This window comes from Schistocerca americana, chromosome 10, assembly GCF_021461395.2.
Source record: "Schistocerca americana isolate TAMUIC-IGC-003095 chromosome 10, iqSchAmer2.1, whole genome shotgun sequence".
NCBI classification, from domain to species: domain Eukaryota; kingdom Metazoa; phylum Arthropoda; class Insecta; order Orthoptera; family Acrididae; genus Schistocerca; species Schistocerca americana.
This window is the reverse complement of record NC_060128.1, coordinates 92,184,385-92,206,592: the sequence shown is the minus strand read 5'-3', so window position 1 is coordinate 92,206,592 and position 22,208 is coordinate 92,184,385. Positions and strand designations below refer to the sequence as shown.

At 39.8% G+C, this 22,208-nt stretch overlaps 1 protein-coding gene across 3 annotated transcripts in view; it reads right to left on the bottom strand.

Annotated features, from left to right (window-relative positions):
- LOC124552572 (ubiquitin carboxyl-terminal hydrolase 29-like) overlaps positions 1-22,208 on the bottom strand; it is a 389,169-nt gene that overhangs the window by 55,138 nt on the left and 311,823 nt on the right. For all 3 annotated transcript variants that reach the window (XM_047126894.1, XM_047126893.1, XM_047126895.1), the window contains 2 exons: positions 21,686-21,886; positions 16,471-16,662 (listed from right to left, as the gene is read on the bottom strand). In XM_047126894.1, coding sequence (XP_046982850.1) covers positions 16,471-16,662; positions 21,686-21,886 — 393 coding nt within the window. The remainder of the gene's footprint in view (positions 1-16,470; positions 16,663-21,685; positions 21,887-22,208) is intronic.

Sequence of the window (22,208 nt, the reverse complement as noted above, 5' to 3'; positions counted from 1 at the left end):
GGGACTGGATGAAGCGTCGTCTCACGAGGTCTGCACGTCCAGCACGAACGCTGGTCCAACTGAGGCGCCAGGTGGAAATGGCATGGCAAGCCGTTCCACAGGACTACATCCAGCATCTCTATGATTGTCTCCATGGGAGAATAGCAGCCTGCATTGCTGCGAAAGGTGGATATACACTGTACTAGTGCCGACATTGTGCATGCTCTGTTGCCTGTGTCTATGTGCCTGTGGTTCTGTCAGTGTGATCATGTGATGTATCTGACCCCTGGAATGTGTCAATAAAGTTTCCCCTTCCTGGGACAATGAATTCACGGTGTTCTTATTTCAATTTCCAGGAGTGTACATCGCACACTTAACTTTCATCTTACAACCTCCACACTCTCACAAAACACAGCATCATTAAAGGCCATCTAATCCGGAGAGTCGGTCTTTTTTTCCTCTACCAGTGTTAAAGTACAACAGCAAGATTGTGCATTTGACTCTCATGCTACATTACAGCTTTAAAATCCTGTGCACTTTAGTAAGAGAGAATGAGTCAATGGGTACAAAGCGACAGCAGTGACACCATTCTCAAACTCGTTACTCGTGGGGGCTACAGTGGGAAATGACAAAACTGCAGTGCCTCAATTTCTAATGTATGCAACCTCCAACAATGGACTCGTAATCATGTCACGTCTGATCTCCACTGAGCACCCTATATGCTGGTAACACATACATCTACAAACAGGGTGTATATATGGACAGCAAAAAAATAATTCCTGGATTTTTCCCAGATTTCTTGGTTACCAATTTACTTACTTCTGGGTGAAAATACACTATACTATGAATGAAAATACACTGTACCGCAGGTGAAAGTACATTTTTTCCATGTTATGTGACAATATCCTTTCCCTCAAAGCTGTAAAACTTATCAACCCTTTGAATGGTAAAAGTTTTATACACTGGTGTTGAACTTCCTGCGTTTTAGGAAACGATACCCAGCAAAATAAATAAATAAATAAATAAATTTGAAAAGATCTTTGACATGCGGTGACATGTACACTGTATATTTTTTTTAATTACAAAAGTATAAATATGAATTTCATCAGCTACGGCACATTAGTTTCCGAAGCACTTAAATCGAGGTTGTGCTGTGCGGTGTGCTTTTGTCAGTCAATCACAGGTCATGACACGTGATCTCGCCAACCAATGACAGCAGATATTCAGAGCATAAGACGTGATGTAGTCAGCCAATAGCAATGTGCTGTTAAGTAGTGTGAACACACAAATAGCAAAAGTTAATTGTTTAAATTAATTTACATACAGTATAGTTACAAGAAAAGCTAAGCTTTCATGTATAATATTGGTCATTTTTAGCATGTGTTACCATTTAAGACATATAAATTTTTCTAAGTGGCTGGACTTCAAAGTGTTGAGTTTTGAATAAGAATCAAATGCTCCACGATTTAATAAATTCATCACTAACTCCCACATGTAACATAATTCATCTTGCATAAAAGGAAATTTACTTTGAAGGTAAGGGTTCTCCAATCGTCATTCGCGATATTTTTCTGTGACCTGCTGCAAATGTAAACAGTTGTGACAACATACTCATCGAAAGCAGCCTGCTGTTACAAAGTATTGCATAGTGTTATGCTAAAGTTCTTGTCACATTTTGCTGTCAGCGGACACGTGTGTGTGCACTGTGTTTTGATGTTGTAAATGGCGCATTTTCTTCACAACTGAAATTTTATTTTAGTATTATTCTCTCTTTGTGTTTTACTGCTGCAGTGTTAATCTGTGTAGTGGGCTAAAGTAAAATTCTTTGTTAGAGTATCAATTCTTAACAGCCAAAATTACAAAAGTTTAACGGGGAATGAAAGGAATGAATAATTCCTATAATTCTAAAAAATTACTGAGTTTTTCCAATATTTTTCCTGGATGTAAAATATTCCTGCATTTTTCCTGGACTTCCCAGTTGTCCCAGGGTGTATACACCTCGATATATTTCAAGTTGTGATTCCTCAGTAAGAGTTGGTAGCACTTTGGTAAAAAATTGTGCGTAACTTCCACAATTTAACATTTCTCCAATGGAGTAATGTTCTATTACGCAGTCTCCAATAATCTTCCAATAAAAGTTCAAATTCCACTGCTTCTGATGGTCAGTCTGCCTCATTCAACGTGGGTTTTCAGCAGCCCAGTAATGCAAACCTCTTACGTTTAGATTTCCACGATTTTTAAAGGTAGCTTTATCGATAAAGAGAACTCTCTGAAAATAATGGCTATTGTCCTGACATCACATGACAACCGAGCAACAGAATGCTATGCATCTTCTACAATAAGTCTGGTTAGCCCTTTCGCTACTACAGACACACACTCTGCATACTGCACTGAGGGCGGCTTTTGTTATGGCTGAACTGCTCGCCAAATGCTGAGATATGGGGTTCCAGCCGATATGAAATACTCATCTGATTTTTCGAAAACTATTAGGTGAAAAAATCTGATTTTTGTGCATCTTTCTGTCTGATAGCTTCAAACAATGGAAAATCCAGGATGGAATGTAACTATATTGTGAAAAGGGTAGTTGCTACTCAGCACATAAGCTGAGATGCTGAGTCGCAGATAGGCACAACAAAAAGTCACAGAATAAGCTTTCAGCCAACAAGGCCTTTGTCAAAAATAGACAACAGACACAGACACACACACACACACACACACACACACACACACACACACACACACGCACACACACGCAACTCACACACACCTGACCGAGCATGATGGCACAGTGGTTAACACATTGGACTCGCAGTCTCTGGCAGCTGAAGCCAGACTAGTCTGGCTGGCGGTCTGATTTCAGCTGCCAGAGACCGCGATCATGTGTGTTGGTTGGTTGGTTCGGGGGATCGGACCAAACAGCGAGGTCATCGGTCCCATAGAATTAGGTAAGAATGGCTGCTGTGTCCTTTGAAAGGGATCAACCCTGGCATTTGCCTGAAGCGATTTAGGGAAATCAAAGAAAACCTAAATCAGGATGGCCGGACACAGGTTTGAACCGTCGTCCTCCCGAATGCGAGTCCAGTGTGCTAACCACTGTGCGATCTCGCTATGTCGTGTGTGTGTGTGTGTGTGTGTGTGTGTGTGTGTGTGTGTGTGTGTGTGTGTGTGTGTGTTTGTTATCTATTTTTGACAAAGGCCTTGGTGGTAGAAAGCTTATTTTGTGACAGTCTTTTTGTTGTGCCTACCTGTGACTCAGCATCTCCACTATATGGTGAGTAGCAACTATCCTTTTTATAATACTGTCTGATATTTTCACCCGATAAAGAACGGAATTACTTTTATTATCTGTCATCTTTACTGCACTGCATCACATTAAGCAAAACATGAATGAAATTCTAAAGAGTTTGCAGAGGTAAAAAGGCATTCCATAAAGTTTGCGTATGGTCGATTTTAGCTCATCCTATATCGAAATTTTATTTACAATTGACATTAGAACAATATCTCATTTTGTTCTTGAGTTATAGGGTTTTATATCCAATGGACAGCTGGGCATGACACACTCAGCTGTCTGTGCAGACAGGCCAGCTGCTATGAAATACTTATCATCCGTTTGTACGAAAACTGTTACGCGAAAAAATTTCATTTTTGCGTACCTTAAACTACGATATCTTTGCCTGATAAAGGACTGAACTTCTTTTCATTATATGACATAGTTATTGTGCTGCACCAAATTAAGTAAAACACTGCAAAAAATCTTAAAGATTTCACAGTGGTAAAAAGGCACTGTGTAAACTTTTGTGTTTGGTTGATTTTAGTTAGTACACTGAAGTGAATAAAATGTAGATAAGATGTTGAAACTTTTTAAAAACCAAGAGCAGAAAGATATCTCATTTCATTCTCAAGTTATCAGGTTTTATATCAGAAAACTAGTCAGACACAACATGCCCTTCAGGTCATAGCGCATCACAAATCATGTGGTCATAACAATCGCCACGTCTCATAAACAATTCAAGATATTGAAACGGAGCTTTTGCAAATGCCAGCACACAATGAGGCACAATGTTGTATCATAAATACTTGAAACCTTTTTATTGACCAAGATACGGAAGTAACTCGTCTGCAGCAATGAGTTCAGCAATTCAGGACACATTCAAACATCCATAGCATTGTAGGAAAACCAAAGGGGTGCACGTATACACAACCACAATACAGGGGACTGTTGTAGCAGGACATGTATACATGCCCACAGCAGCAAAAGTGCCACTGAAGTGACACATAGTATGGATGGAACACGATTGTGTGGAAAGTTCAAAAAAGTTCAGTTAAGTTATTCCTAAGGACTCGCAGTTTCTCTGGAGCCAACATGTTGTTTAGGAGCAACAGCCGCACAAAATTTATTTCATTCACTCCAGTCATTGCAGACTTGCTTCTCAACCTCTGCACAGCATTCCAATGTCCTTCCAGTTTTTTGCACATTCGCTGAAATCTTAATCCTGGTCAGTCACCATCTGTCGTACAGCTCAGGTGTTCTCTTCACATTCTTTCCGTTTTCTATTTCTCTTTAAGAAGCAGCATATTTATTTCCTCTATGGCTGAAGAAGGCACTTATTTTTCCAGTACTTTTAACAATGGTTTACTGCAGAATTCTTGAACACATTCAGAGTTCGAATGTAACAAATTTCCTTGAGATGGAGTGGCTTCTGCCCACTAATCAGCACAGATTTAGAAAGCATCGCTTGTGTGAAACTCAGCTCGCCCTTTTCACATGATATCCTACAAATCATGGATGGAGGGCAACAGGCAGATTCCATATTCCTAATTTTTCCACAAAGCATTTGACATGGCACCCCACTGCAGACTGTGGACAAACATCTCAGCATACAGAATAGGTTTCCAGACATATGAGTGGCTCAAAAACTTTTAAGGTAATGAAATTCAGTACATTTTCCTTGGCAGCACGTGTCAAAGAGAGAAAAGCACATCATCAAGAGTGCCTCAGGGAAGTGTGATAGGGCCACACTTATTCTCTATACAGGGTGTTACAAAAAGGTACGGACAAACTTTCAGGAAACATTCCTCACACACAAAGAAAGAAAATTTGTTATGTGGACACGTGTCCAGGAATGCTTACTTTCCATGTTAGAGCTCATTTTATTACTTCTCTTCAAATCACATTAATCATGGAATGGAAACACACAGCAACAGAACGTACCAGCGTGACCTCAAACACTTTGTTACAGGAAATGTTCAAAATGTCCTTCGTTAGCGAGGATACATGCATCCACCCTCCGTCGCATGGAATCCCTGATGCACTGATGCAGCCCTGGAGAATGGCGTATTGTATCACAGCCGTCCACAATACGAGCACGAAGAGTCTCTACATTTGGTACCGGGATTGCGTAGACAAGAGCATGGAGGCCATGGAATTGGTCCACCTCTACCAATCCATCGGTCACCAAATCTGTTGCTGAGAAGCGTACGAACACTTTGACTGAAATGTGCAGGAGCTCCATCATGCATGAACCACATGTTGTGTCGTACTTGTAAAGGCACATGTTCTAGCAGCACAGGTAGAGTATCCCGTATGAAATCATGATAACGTGCTCCTTTGAGCGTAGGTGGAAGAAACTAAAATGAGCTCTAACATGGAAATTAAGCATTTCCGGACACATGTCCACATAACATATTTTCTTTATTTGTGTGTGAGGAATGTTTCCTGAAAGTTTGGCCGTACCTTTTTGTAACAACCTGTATACACTACTGGCCATTAAAATTGCTACACCATGAAGATGACATGCCACAGACGTGAAATTTAACCGACAGGAAGAAGATGCTGTGATATGCATATGATTAGCTTTCCAGACCATCCACACAAGGATGGCGCTGGTGGCGACACCTACAACGTGCTGACATGAGGAAAGTTTCCAACCGATTTCTCATACACAAACAGCAGTTGACCAGCAATTCCTGGTGAAACGTTGTTGTGATGCCTCGTGTAAGGAGGAGAAATGCGTACCATCTTGTTTCCAACTTTGATAAAGGTCAGATTGTAGGCTATTGCGATTGCAGTTTATCGTATCGCGACATTGCTGCTCTTGTTGGTCGAGATCCAGGGACTGTTAGCAGAACACGGAATCGGTGGGTTCAGGAGGGTAATACGGAATGCTGTGCTGGATCCCAATGGCCTCGTGTCACTAGCAGTCTAGATGACAGGCATCTTATCCGCATGGCTGTAACGGATTGTGCAGCCACATCTCGATCCCTGAGTCAGCAGATGGGAACATTTGCAAGACAACAACCATCTGAACGAAAAGTTCGACGACGTTTGCAGCAGCATGGACTATCAGCTTGGAGACCGCGGCTGTGGTTACCCTTGACGCTGCATTACAGACAGGATTCAATGACAAACCTGGGTGCATGAATGGCAAAACTTAATTTTTTCGGATGAATCGAGGTTCTGTTTACAGCATCATCATGGTCGCATCCACGTTTGGCGACATCGCGGTGAACACACACTGGAAGCATGTATTAGTCATCGCCATACTGGCGTATCACCCAGCGTGATGGTATGGGGTTCCATTGGTTACGTATCTCGGTCACCTCTTGTTCGCATTGACGGCACTTTGAACTGTGGACGTTACATCAGATGTGTTACAACCTGTGGCTCTACCCTTCATTCGATTCCTGCGAAACCCTAAATTTCAGCAGGATAATGCAGGACCGCATGTTGCAGGTCCTGTACAGGCCTTTCTGGATACAGAAAACGTTCGACTGCTGCCCTGGCCAGCACATTCTCCTGATCTCTCACCAACTGATAACGTCTGGTCAATGGTGGCCAAGCAACTGGCTCATCACAATACACCAGTCACTACTCTTGATGAACTGTGGTATCGTGTTGAAGCTGCTTGAACAGCTGTACCTGTACATGCCATCCAAGCTCTGTTTGACTCAATCCCCAGGCGTATTGAGGCCGTTATTACGGCCAGACGTGGTTGTTCTGGGTACTGATTTCTCAGGATCTATGCACCCAAATTGCATGAAAATGTAATCACATGTCAGTTCAATTATAATATATTTGTCCAATGAATACCCGTTTATCATCTGCATTTCTTCTTGGTGTAGCAATTTTAATGGGCAGTAGTGTACATAAATGACCTGACAGACAGGGTGACAAGCAACTTCCACATCTTTGCTGCTGACAGAACTGTAGCTTACGGGAAGGTGTCATCACTGAGCGATTGTTGAAGTAAATTAGATGACTTAGGCAGAGGTGAATGGCAGGTGGCCCTGAATGTAGAAAAATGTAACTTAACGCAAATGCAATGTTTGAATAGAGCATTATTAGGGAGTTGTTGCCACAGTCACATCTATTAAATATCTAGGCGTAATGTCGTGAAGCAATATGAAATGGAATGAACACTCCAGATTGGTGGTAGGGAAGGTGAATGCTTGTATTATTGAGAGAATTTTGGGAAAGTTTAGGGCACCTATACTGGAGATGCCGCATAGAATGCTACTGTGACCCAATTTTGAGTACTGCTCAAGTGTTTGGGATCCCCATCAGCAAGACATCAAAGCAACTGAGAGGCATGTGCTTGATTTGTGTTACTGGTAGGTTCGATAAGCATCCAATTATTACAGAGATGCTTTGTGAACTCAGATGGGAATCCCTGGGGAAAGACAACAAGACAACTCTCCTTTCGCAAGGCACTACAATGGAAATTTAGAGAACTAGCGTTTGCACCAATTGCAGAATGACTCTACTGCCGCCAGTGTATATTTTACATAAGGTCTACAAAGATAAGATAAGAGAAATTTGGGCTCATACAGAGGCATATAGACAGACTTCCTCTCTTGCTCTATTTGCGAATGGAACAGGAATGGAAATTATTACTATTATTATTATTAGTAGTAGTAGTAGTAGTAATAGTAGTAGTAGTAGTAGCAATTATGACAATTCCGTGCCCACTGCAATCATAACTGACAATGCCGATGGGTCAACACGGGAGCACACAGAGGTCATCAGCTGCAGAGGCCCGCATTCAAAAAAATGTGCTGATCGTTGTGCTCTGAAACTCTTGTGCCTGAACCAGCACTGTACTTTGCCATCACATCTGCCACAGATCGCTGTCTGTCCTGCTTTAGCCAGCAGTAAAGTCTCTGATGTCTGCGATGTGTGGGCGTACGGCACTCCGTTGTCCACTTGTGGTTTTACTACCCTGCAACCACTTTCAATATATGCTCACACCACAATTTCTTTCTTTTTTTCCACACGTCTAGTTCCCCAGGAACAAATTGAGGAGCAAATGTCCATGATTGTTGAATGAGTCAGCACATGACATTAACATTTGTTGTTGTTGTCTTCAGTCCTGAGACTGGTTTGATGAAGCTCTCCATGCTACTCTACCCTGTGCAAGCTTCTTCATCACCCAGTACTTACTGCAACCTACATCCTTCTGAATCTGCTTAGTGTATTCATCTCTTGGTCTCCCTTTACAATTTTTACCCTCAACGCTGCCCTCTAATGATAAATTTGTGATCCCTTGATGCCTCAGAACATGTCCTACCAACCAGTCCCTTCTTCTTGTCAAGTTGTGCCACAAACTCCTCTTCTCCCCAATTCTATTCAATACCTCCTCATTAGTTATGTGATCTACCCATCTAATCTTCAGCATTCTTCTGTAGCACCACATTTCGAAAGCTTCTATTCTCTTCTTCTCAAAACTATTTATCGTCCATGTTTCACTTCCATACATGGCTACACTCCATACAAATACTTTCAGAAACGACTTCCTGACATTTCAATCTATACTCGATGTTAACAAATTTCTCTTCTTCAGAAACGCTTTCCTTGCCATTGCCAGTCTACATTTTATATCCTCTCTACTTCGAAGATCATCAGTTATTTTGCTCCACAAATGGCAAATCTCCTTTACTACTTTAAGTGCCTCATTTCCTAATCTAATTCCCTCAGCATCACTCAACTTAATTCGACTACATTCCATTATCCTTGTTTTGTTGATGTTCATCTTATATCCTCCTTTCAAGACACTGTCCATTCCGTTCAACTGCTCTTCCAAGTCCTTTGCTGTCTCTGACAGAATTACAATGTCATCGGCGAACCTCAAAGTTTTTATTTCTTCTCCATGGACTTTGATACCCACTCCAAATTTTTCTTTTGTTTCCTTTACTGCTTGCTCAATATACAGATTGAATAACATCGGGGACAGGCTACAACCCTGTCTCATCCCTTCCCAACCGCTGCTTCCCTTTCATGCCCCTCGACTCTTATAACTGCCATCTGGTTTCTGTACAAATTGTAAATAGCCTTTCACTCCCTGTATTTTACCCCTTCGACCTTCAGAATTTGAAAGAGAGTATTCCAATCAACATTGTCAAAAGCTTTCTCTAAGTCTACAAATCCTAGAAACGTAGGTTTGCCTTTCCTTAATCTATTTCTAAGATAAGTCGTAGGGTCAGTATTGCCTCACGTGTTCCAACATTTCTATGGAATCCAAACTGATCTTCCCCGAGGTCGGCTTCTATCAGTTTTTCCATTCGTCTGTAAAGAATACGCGTTAGTATTTTGCAGCTGTGATTTATTAAACTGATAGTTCGGTAATTTTCACATCTGTCAACACCTACTTTCTTTGGGATTGCAATTATTATATTCTTCTTGAAGTCTGAGGGTATTTCGCCTGTCTCATACATCTTGCTCACCAGATGGTAGAGTTCTGTCAGGACTGGCTCTCCCAAGGCTGTCAGTAGTTCTAATGGAATGTTGTCTACTCCGGGGGCCTTGTTTCGATTCAGGTCTTTCAGTGCTCTGTCAAACTCTTCACGCAGTATCGTATCTCCCATTTCATCTTCATCTTCATCTACATCCTCTTCCATTTCCATAATATTGTCCTCAAGTACATCGCCCTTGTATAAACCCTCTATATACTCCTTCCACCTTTCTGCTTTCCCTTCTTTGCTTAGAACTGGGTTTCCATCTGAGCTCTTGATATTCATACAAGTGGTTATCTTTTCTCCAAAGGTCTCTTTCATTTTCCTGTAGGCAGTATCTATCTTACCCCTAGTGAGATAAGCCTCTACATCTTTACATTTGTCCTCTAGCCATCCCTGCTTAGCCATTTTGCACTTCCTGTCGATCTCATTTTTTAGACATTTGTATTCCCTTTTGCCTGCTTCATTTACTGCATTTTTATATTTTCTCCTTTCATCAATTAAATTCAATATTTCTTCTGTTACCCAAGGATTTCTACTAGCCCTCGTCTTTTTACCTACTTGATCCTCTGCTGCCTTCACCACTTCATCCCTCAGAGATACCCATTCTTCTTCTACTGTATTTCTTTCCCCCATTCCTGTCAATTGTTCCCTTATGCTCTCCCTGAAACTCTGTACAACCTCTGGTTCTTTCAGTTTATCCAGGTCTCATCTCCTTAAATTCCCACCTTTTTGCAGTTTCTTCAGTTTTAATCTACAGTTCATAACCAATAGATTGTGGTCAGAATCCACATCTGCCCCTGGAAATGCCTTACAATTTAAAACCTGGTTCCTAAATCTCTGTCTTACCATTATATAATCTATCTGATACCTTCTAGTATCTCCAGGATTCTTCCATGTATACAGCCTTCTTTTATGATTCTTGAACCAAGTGTTAGCTATATTTAAGTTATGCTCTGTGCAAAATTCTACAAGACGGCTTCCTCTTTCATTCCTCTCCCCCAATCCATATTCACCCACTATGTTTCCTTCTCTCCCTTTTCCTACTCTCGAATTCCAGTCGCCCATGACTATTAAATTTTCGTCTCCCTTGACTACCTGAATAATTTCTTTTATCTCATCATACATTTCATCAATTTCTTCATCATCTGCAGAGCTAGTTGGCATATAAACTTGTACTACTGTAGTAGGCATGGGCGTTGCGTCTATCTTGGCCACAATAATGCATTCACTACGCTGTTTGTAGTAGCTTACCCGCACTCCAATTTTTTTATTCATTATTAAACCTACTCCTGCATTACCCCTATTTGATTTTGTATTTATAACCCTGTATTCACCTGACCAAAAGTCTTGTTCCTCCTGCCACTGAACTTCACTAATTCGCACTATATCTAACTTCACCTATCCATTTCCCTTTTTAAATTTTCTAACCTACCTGTCCGACTAAGGGATCTGACATTCCACGCTCCAATCCGTAGAACGCCAGTTTTATTTCTCCTGATAACACCGTCCTCTCGAGTAGTCCCCGCCCAGAGATCCGAATGGGGGACTATTTTACCTCCGGAATATTTTACCCAAGAGGACGCCATCATCATTTAACCATACAGTAAAGCTGCATGCCCTCGGGAAAAATTACGGCTGTAGTTTCCCCTTGCTTTCAGCCGTTCGCAGTACCAGCACAGCAAGGCCGTTTTGGTTAGTGTTACAAGGCCAGATCAGTCAATCATCCAGACTGTTGCCCCTGCAACTACTGAAAAGGCTGCTGCCCCTCTTCAGGAACCACACATTTGTCTGGCCTCTCAACAGATACCACCCCGTTGTGGTTGCACCTACGGTACGGCCATGTGTATTGCTGAGGCACGCAAGCCTCCCCACCAACGGCAAGGTCCGTTGTTCATGGGGGTAGGGACATTAACATAGAGAAGTAAAATGGAGAAAAATCCTAAGCACATGATAAGCTGTGACTATATATAAACGTAATCAACAATATAACACAGCAATTAGCTTAATTTATTTCCCAGAAATCCCTAACAGAATAGAAAGAGTGATCCACAATGGAATTGTTCTATTGAAGCAGTGATAATTAAGTTAATGATTGTATCCGTCCCACTTATTGTGCTAGGTATATATCGAGCCCCTTCAGGTAATCTCGAGGTTTTCCTGGAAGCACTGGATAGTGTATTGGGGAAGCTAAGCAAGGGTGGCAATACAGTAAATATTGTAATGTTAGCAGACTTTAATATAAACACACTAAGCAACAGCCAGGAATGCAAAGGTAGGTTTACAAGACTGCATAAGATCCTATGATATTAAAGATCTACTTGGTCATGTGCCCACTAGAATAACTGAGTCAAGCAGCAGTTCCATAGATCATGTGATGACCAATTATGAAAATGTTGTTTCGGCACAGACTGTAAACGGGCACATATCTGATCATCTAGGACAATTATTAGTGATTGGTTGTCTTAATAAACTTAAACAAAACAAAAAATTTGAGAATAGAAGATTATTTTCTGAATACATCACCACCTTGCTAAAGAATACTTTGGGTCAAGAATCTTGGGAATCAGTTTATAGAGAAAGGGGAGTTGACAGCAAATGGGAAGTATTTTTAAAAATTTTAACTAGACATATTGATATTACTATCCCGGCAAAGAAGATGAATGTAAACAAAAATAAACCTCCAGTAGTCAAACGTGTAAAACTTGATGAAAAAACGAAAAGACTCAAAGAAGGAATGGAGTATATGTATAAGCTACACAGAGAAACCAGTCTTGATTCATATAAAGAGGATTATAAAAAATATAAATATGAGTATCGCAAGGAAGTAAGGAGAAGGAAAGTAGAACATATTAGTAAACAGATCCGAAATTCTGACTGTGTCTCAAAGTCGTGCTGGGCAGTAGTTAATGATATGAGGAACACTGATTCAAAAACTAAAATTAATAATATAGAGTTAAGTATACATAATGATAATTTTTCTGATCCTTATACAGTTAGCAATATATTTAATGATTACTTTATAGATGCTATTGAAAATGATACTTGCATGAAACAGGAGAGGCCGTTTAAATATGATAAGGAAAAGGAAAGGGACTCTTGTATGCTACCTACAGTAACCATCAAGGACGTAACAGAGCTAATTGACAACCTAAAAAATAAAAGATCAGCTGGATGGGATGAATTCTCTCCTTTTCTACTGAAAAAATGCAAGAGTGAGTTAGCCAGACCGTTAGTCCATCTAATAAATTGTGTACTTGAGGAAGGTGTGTTTCCAAAGAAACTGAAACTTGCTTTAGTTAAACCTTTATATAAAAAAGGGGAAAGAAAACAACCACAGAACTACAGACCAGTTGCCTTAACGTCAGTGTTTGGTAAATTAATTGAAAAAATAATGCTAAAATCCTAATTGAGCACTATAATATGAATAACTTAATAGGAGATTTCCAACACGGCTTTAGAAGTGGTAGGAGCACCATATCTGCAGCAGTACAGTTTGTACACTGTCTGATGGAGAAAATAAATGAGGGATACGAAACGGCAGGAGTGTTTTTAGATCTTTCCAAAGCGTTTGACAGAGTCCATCATGGCGCTCTTTTAAGTAAACTTGCTTATAATGGTGTCAGTGGGAAACTGTTGCTTTTAATAGAATCTTACCTTAAAGATAGACAACAATGCACAGAAGTTGTGTATGATAATGGAGAGGTAATTGCAAAAAGAATATCAAAGATAACGAACATAAATTTTGGTGTGCCACAAGGCTCTATCTTGGGCCCCTTCTTGTTTATTTGCTACGTGAATGCTTTCCCAAAAGTATTAGACACCAGTCATCGTATTACTATGTATGCTGATGACACCTCTGGGGTTTGCTGGGCACATAGTAATGATGACCTAAATTCAGTGGTACAGAATTTTGTTGAAAAAGCCCAAACACATTTTGAAAAAGAAAACCTGAGGGTCAATATTAACAAAACTAATTTAATTTATTTTAAGACAAGTAGTTCAAATAAAAATACTGTTCTAAATGAGGACATTCAGGAAAATACCTGTTCAGAATGTAAATTTCTGGGGATATATATAGATGACAGACTTTCATGGAATCAGCAAATAGATCATGTCTGTGGTAAAATAACATCTAGTCTGTATTTACTAAGGAGATTAGTTCAATATTTAGATATCGAAGCAATAAAAATAGCGTATTTTGGGTTGGTGTATCCCCATCTATCTTATGGAATTGTATTGTGGGGTGGGTGTAGCCAATACAATATAAAAAGGGTATTTGTATTGCAGAAAAGAGTAATAAGAACTATGGCAAAAGTAAGACCCAGAACTTCATGTAAAAACCTGTTTATTAAGTTTAATATTATGACTATCTATGCAGTATATATGTTTCAATCAATATTATTAGTGAAAAAGACAAAAAAGTGACAAACAGGAATATGGAAATCCATGATTACAATACAAGACAAAAATCAGACTTTCATATGGTGAGCAGACGATTGAATCTAACAACAAATACCCCATTCATTAAGGGAGCAATATTTTATAATTCTCTGCCAAACAACCTGAAACAGCTTTCTGGTAGAATTTTTAAAAAAGAGTTAAAAAATGGCTTGTATTGAAGTGCCCATACAGTATGGTGCTGACATGATTTGACCTCAGGAATGCTATATTAAATATACTTCAATGATATTTTACTTAGTAGCATGTAATCTATTTATATTGTGTATCAATAATCTGAATGTAATTATTATAACATTGCCCATGCATGTTAAATACATGTTTCGAGCTGTAAGATAAATAAATAAATAAATTTAGAATTGAATGTGTGTGAAGATTACTGCTAAGATTTTTTAATTCTTGTCGTAGCTTAATGAGAATGGATGCAGAAGGATACTGCATGCCTTTCTACACAACAGTCAAGCAGGTGTGATCCAAATGCAGATTGGCTTTTCTGCCTTTGTATTAAGTGAGTGAAAGCTGCTAATTCTTAAGAATAAGTTCAAATTGATAAGAACAAACAACATAAAAGAAAATAAATTTTTAGAGGCCATTGCCACAATTCCCAGACTCTTGAAGAACAGGGGTGAAAAGATGATCACAAACTTGCATCACTTACTGATCGAACTGCTCTTTTATGAGCCAAAAATACCCCATGTGGGTGGGCAGATTTACCACTGAATATAATGATGTATGCCAGAAGTGAATGAAAATAAGCTAAGAGGGCTAATTTTTGCACTGGACCCTCACTTACTGCAGACACTATTCTAATGGTACATATAGCACCATCCAGATTTTGAGCAATATCCTGAACATGGGCTGTCTGAACAATTCAAATATCTGGGTGTTCAGATAGTAAACTACTACAAGAAAGTCCACATTCTTAGAAATTAGAATTGTTCAGACTGAATAATCATATGCCCATTCTGCTTAATATAAATGCAGCCCACAACATTGTTAGAATAAATCACCATTTGTCTCTGCCCCACTTATATACATCTCCTCACCACATCCCATGCATGCAACACTACCAGACAACACTCACTCTCGCAATGGACAGCAGTCATTACATTTCAGCTCATCAGCATGCAACACAAGGAGGAGAGTATTCAGTATTCAGTTTATTCACCACTGACCACTTACAGCGGAATAGGTTTGAACATTAAATATACAATTAACAATAACTTTACAGTAAAGTTTTTATAATTTAATTCCTTTTCTTTTAGGAATATTCTTATATACTACTGTCAACGATTATTTCAAAATATTCTGTTGTGTTATAAAATGGGTGTTTGAGTAACCAGTCATAAACCTTACATTTGTAAGGGAGGGAGAAAGGGAGGGAGAGACGGAGGGAGGGAGGGAGGGAGGGAGGATATAATATCATCAAAATGTTTCTAATCCATTGAAAAATTTCATAATCACAAGACTAAAAAGCAGAAAAGAATTATCTGAATCAAAAACTTTTTAATACACTACATTTTAAAAATGAACTAAAAAGCATAAAGTAATGTCTCTTAGCTCCATACAGCTTCTTAACTTCATACACTTAGTCCTGATAACTGTGACTGAATTTTTAATAGCCATGAAAATACTTGTAAGATTATACCAAAAAACATGGGGCACATGCAATAAATAACTGGTGCATTAATATTTTAATTTCTGAACCATAAGCATTATGTAATGCATGTACTCCTCATGTTTCATTATAAATCTTACAAGTATTTTCATAGCTATTAAAAATTAGCAATCGCAAATTTTCAGAAGTACTTGTATGCTATCAGGAATCGGTATGGGGTTTGGAGAAATTATTTTATACTTTTTAGCCCATTATAAATGTATTTTATATTAAGAAGTTTTTGATTTAAATAATTATTATCACTTAGATAATTAGCAATCGCAAATTTTCAGAAGTACTTGTATGCTATCAGGAATCGGTATGGGGTTTGGAGAAATTATTTTATACTTTTTAGCCCATTATAAATGTATTTTATATTAAGAAGTTTTTGATTTAAATAATTATTATCACTTAGATAATATATTACATTAAGTAAGTTTCACTTTCCACATCGTACGGAGAGTCCATGGAACATGCTAACAACTAACAATCTTTTCCTTCACTAGTAACTAAGTGACAAATCTCTTCATCAAAGCAAATAATTACAAAATAGAAGAATCAAAGAGTTCAGAAATGCTTCAGTTCTGTTAAGCTAAGAACTTGTATGACTGAAAAAAAGTTATCTGTTGTGAAGCAAATCTTACCCCATACAACAGGTCCTCTCCTCCATTTCAAATCTGAAATTCTCAGTTATCAAACCAGATGCCCAGCTGGGCCCGTATTTCTCCAGTGCTGGCTCAAATGCATTGAACAGCCAGAGAATGAATTCTGAAGGATCCTGCTGGTCATTTACATTGTAGTCACTATTCAATGTGCCAAGCACTTCTGCAAGTTTCCTGAAAAATACATTTAAAAATACAATTTGCAAGGAAGTTGCACAACAATGTGTAAAATGAGGGCAATTATTGAAACTTCCTGTAAGGTTAAAACTATGTGCCAGCCCAAAACTCAAACATGGGACCTTTGTATTTCATTGGCAAGTGTTCTACCAACTGAGCTACCAGAGAACAACTCATGACCCTCCCTACAGCTTTACTTCCATCATTACCTCTCTCCCACTTTTATTTCCTTAAATAAATAAATAAAACTGGAATCGAATCCCAGTCTGGCACACAGTTTTAATCTGCCAGGAGGTCTCAAAACAGCAAACACTCCACTGCACACTGAAAATTCAATCTGGAGTGCAATTATTATTAAAACTGTATCTTCAAGGAGAAATGAATCTACTTACAAAATGTCAAAAATTACATAGCTTAAGGAAGAAGGACACAAATCTGAGCCATTCCATCCACCACAAATCTATTCACACAGACTGATATCTGCATAAGCTCTTGTAGGACTAACACATGCTAAATGTTTTCATACTGATAACTTCCCTATATTAATTAATGCTGTTGTGTATTTTCTTGAATACATGTTGAAAATATTTAATTCTGTTCTAATATCTCCATTTCTAATCATGTCCGTTCTTCTGCAGCCTATTGTCTTTCTTACGAACTGCATCTCTGCTGTTTGAATTTTTTGTGTTAACCCAGCTTTCACTTTTATAGGAACCATCATTACTTTATTAGATTTTCATGATGATCTCTTTTTGTACTTTATGGCCCAATGTACTGCTAATGGTACCACAGATAGCTTGGATTTGTGTATTTTGTTTTCAATATCAGAGTCAAAATCAACACTTAAAGTACAGCTTAAATAAGAGATTTGAGTCACTTGATCTAAAACTGAATTATCCAAACCAATTTTTGATTGGACTAGATATTTTCCTCGGAATGCCACTATTTTTGTTTTATTGCTAGAAACTTTAAAGTTTTATTTCTTGCAAATTTTGTTCAGTTGGTATACTGATCTTTGGAGGTCATCTTCATTCTTTTGAATAATAATGATGTCATCAGCAAACGAAAGCCCATTCATTACTGGCAAACTCACATCACACACCGCAATGCCACAAAGTGGCATTCAGTCTCGTGGTGAGCAAAGATCATAGTATCTTGGTTCATCAGTGTATATATTAAAGTAACAAATGCATTATGCATTTGATGCCTACAGCTGAAACAACCTAATAAATATAAAATCAATAATATTAAATAGGAAATACTTTGTAACATTGTGCAAATTTATATTTATTAGATCACAAGCCAGCTTTCGGCTTCTTAGGCATCATCAGGTGACGGCAGTGTCGCAAAAACAGGTAAAATGATTTGTGACTTACATAGATATTATTTATACGGAAATACAAAAGACAAAAAAATATGAAATTTACAGTGTTTACATAGGAAAGTATTACTTTTTTATGTCACACAAAATGAAATGAGTATATGGCATCGTTGGCCGGGAGGCCCCATACGGGGAAGTTTGGCCGCCAAGTGCAAGTCTTATTTCATTCGACACCACATTGGGTGATGAGGATGAAATGATGATGAGGACAATACAACACCCAGTCCACGGGCGGAGGAAACCTCCGACTCGGCCGGGAATCGAACCCGGGCCTGCTTGCACAAGAGGCAAGCACGTTACCGCCCAGCTAAGCAGGTGGACTGTCACACAGAAATAATTCAGTTAATGAAAATAAAACTACTGCTGCTGCTGCTACCACCACCTCCATCACCACAACTAAATGGCTATGGCTACTACTATCTTTTACTTAAACAAATGGTACCAACAGCTCAATATATACTAAGGTGACAAAAGTCATGGGATATCTCCTAATATCATGTTGGACCTCCTTTTGCCCAGCGTATTGCAGCAGCTTGATGGTGCATGGACTCAACGAGTCATTGGAAGTCCCCTGGCAAAACATCTGTGGTGTCACCGCCAGACACCACACTTGCTAGGTGGTAGCTTTTAAATCGGCCGCGGTCCGTTAGTATACGTCGGACCCGCGTGTTGCCACTGTCAGTGATTGCAGACCGAGCGCCACCTCACGACAGGTCTAGAGAGACTTCCTAGCACTCGCCCCAGTTGTACAGCCGACTTTGCTAGCGAAGCTACACTGACCAATACGCTCTCATTTGCCAAGACAATAGTTAGCTTAGCCTTCAGCTACGTCATTTGCTACGACCTAGCAAGGCGCCATTACCAGTTTATATTCAGTGTAATAATGTCCAACAAGAGTGATGTTCTCCAATTGTGGATTAAAGTTAAGTATTCCAAGAACTACGTTCTTTTCTTTATAGGATAATTACTTTACCTTGTTCCAGACCTCACGCCAATCTGCGTGAGCTTAACGCGTGCCTTTCGACTACCTCCAAGTGGCTTGGCTGTCTTGCCACGCCACTACAACATCAAACCATGGTGCCTCTATAACTGCCAGTACAGGATTTTGTGCTCGAACTGACCTCTCGACTATGTCCCATAAACATTCGATGGGATTCACGTGGGCAGTCTGGCTGACCAAACCATTTACTCAATTTCTCTACAACATACGGTGGCCCAATGACACGGTGCATCATCATTCGCAAATTTCCATTGTTGTTTCAGAACATGAAGTCTGTGAATGGGTGCAAATAGTCTCCAAGTAACTGTACACAACTATCTCCACTAAATGATTCGTTCAGCTGGACCAGAGGACACAGACCATTCCATGTAAACATAGCCCACATCATTATGGAGCCACCACCAGCTTTGCACAGTGCCTTGTTGACAACATGGGTCCACAGCTTCATGGGGTCTGCATCACACGTGAACCCTAACAAGAGCTGTTACCGACTGAAATCAGGATTCATCTGACCGGGCCAGGCTTTTCCAGTCATCTAGCACCCAACCGATACGGTCAGGAGCCCGAGAGGGGCACTGCAGACAATGTCGCGCTGATAGCACTCACGTCGGCCATCTGCTGCCATAGCCCATTAACACCAAAGTTTGCTTCACTGTGCTAACAGTTGCTTGTCTGTTAGCACTGACAACTCTATGCAAATACTGCTGTTCTCGCATGTTAAGTGAAAGACCCGTATGAAGGACATAGTGATAGACATCCCTGGGGTTGTGAGCAGCTAAATGGGTTGAAAATAAATAAATCGCCAGGTCCTGATGGGATTCCAATTCGGTTTTACAGAGAGTACTTTACTGCATTGGCTCCTTACTTAGCTTGCATTTATCGCGAATCTCTTGCCCGACGTAAAGTCCCGTGCAACTGGAAAAAAGCGCAGGTGACGCCTGTATATAAGAAGGGTAGAAGGACGGATCCTCAAAATTGCAGACCAATATCCATGACATCGGTTTGTTGCAGGATTCTTGAACATATTCTCAGTTCGAATATAATGAATTTGCCTGAGAGAGAGAAGTTGCTGTCCATGCATCAGCACGGCTTTAGAAAGCATCGCTCCTGCGAAATGCAACTCGCCCTTTTTTCACATGATATCTTGCGAACCATGGGTGAAGGGTATCAGACAGATGCCATATTTCTTGACTTCCGGAAAGCGTTTGACTCGGTGCCCCACTGCAGACTCCTAACTAAGGTACGAGCATATGGGATTGGTTCCCAACTATGTGAGTGGCTCGAAAGACTTCTTAAGTAATAGAACCCAGTACGTTTTCCTCGATAGTGAGTGTTCATCGGAGGTGAGGGTATCATCTGGAGCGCCCCAGGGAAGTGTGGTAGGTCCGCTGTTGTTTTCTATCTACATAAATGATCTTTTGGGTAGGGTGGATAGCAATGTGCGGCTGTTTGCTGATGATGCTGTGGTGTATGGGAAGGTGTCGTCGTTGAGTGACTGTAGGAGGATACAAGATTACTTGGACAGGATTTGTGATTGATGTAAAAAATTACAGCTAACTCTAAATATAGATAAATGTAAATTAATGCAGATGAATAGGAAAAAGAATCCTGTAATGTTTGAATACTCCATTAGTAGTGTAGTGCTTGACACAGTCACGTCGATTAAATATTTGGGCGTAACATTGCAGAGCGATATGAAGTGGGACAAGCATGTAAAGGCAGTTGTGGAGAAGGCGGATAGTCGTCTTCGGTTCATTGGTACAATGTGGGAAGATGTGATTCATCTGTAATGGAGACCATTTATAAAACACTAATACGACCTATTCTTGAGTACTGCTCAAATGTTTGGGATGCCTACCAGGTCGGATTGAGGGAGGACATAGAAGCAATTCAAAGGCGGGCTGCTAGATTTGTTACTGGTAAGTTGATCATCACGCAAGTGTAACGGAAATGCTTCAGGAACTCGGGTGGGAGTCTCTAGAGGGAAGGAAGTGTTCTTTTCGTGAATCGCTACTGAGGAAATTTAGAGAACCAGCATTTGAGGCTGACTGCAGTACAATTATACTGCCGCCAATTTACATTTTGCGGAAAGACCACAAAGATAAGAGAGATTAGGGCTCGTACAGAGGCATATAGGCAGTCATTTTTCCCTCGTTCTGTTTGGGAGTGGAACAGGGAGAGAAGATGCTAGTTGTGGTACGAGGTACCCTCTGCCACGCACCGTATGGTGGATTGGGGAGTATGTATGAAGATGTAGATGTAAATGTAGAAAGCAGTAGGCCATGCAATGTCTGAGATGAGAGGTAATTCTTGAAATTTGGCATTCTTGACACACTGTTAACACTGTGGATCTCAGAATACTGAATACCCTCATGAGTTCTAAAATGGAATGTCCCATGCATCTAGTTCCAACTACCACTCTGCACTCAAAGTCTGCTAATTCCCATTGTGTGGCTGTAATCATAGTGGAAACCTTTTCAAATGAAACACCCAAATAAAAATGACAGCTCTGCAAATGCACTACCCCTTTATATCTTGTGTAAGCGGTACTACCACCATCTACTTATGCGCAAATCGCTATCTTATGAGGTCTGCCACCTCAATGCAAAGTGATGAACGTTAAATGTAATGCCTCTTACCTTGCTTGTTCGTAGACACACTCTTGATGCCCAAGAGACCTCGCATAGTGTACCGTTAGTATGCACGAGATCAGTGAATTGTTCTCCACATTCACATTCTCAAATGCTTGTATCATGCTCTGCATGAAATTTTCCATGGAAAACAGAGTCTGCAAGGTAACGTTCATCCAGCATCTGTTGGAAGTCATTGGATTTTCCAGCCTATAAAGAAATTTCATTCATTACAAAAATAGAAATAAGATTTCTATAAAATGTCATATACAGCTTAAAATTTAAATTGTGATGAAGAAGGCCAGAAATATGAGACACTGTAAGACAGCTCAAGAATTAAATACATTGCGTCACAAAATCTACATCTACATCTACATTTATACTCCGCAAACCACCCAACGGTGTGTGGCGGAGGGCACTTTACGTGCCACTGTCATTACCTCCCTTTCCTGTTCCAGTCGCGTATGGTTCGCAAGAAGAACGACTGTCTGAAAGCCTCCGTGCACGCTCTAATCTCTCTAATTTTACATTC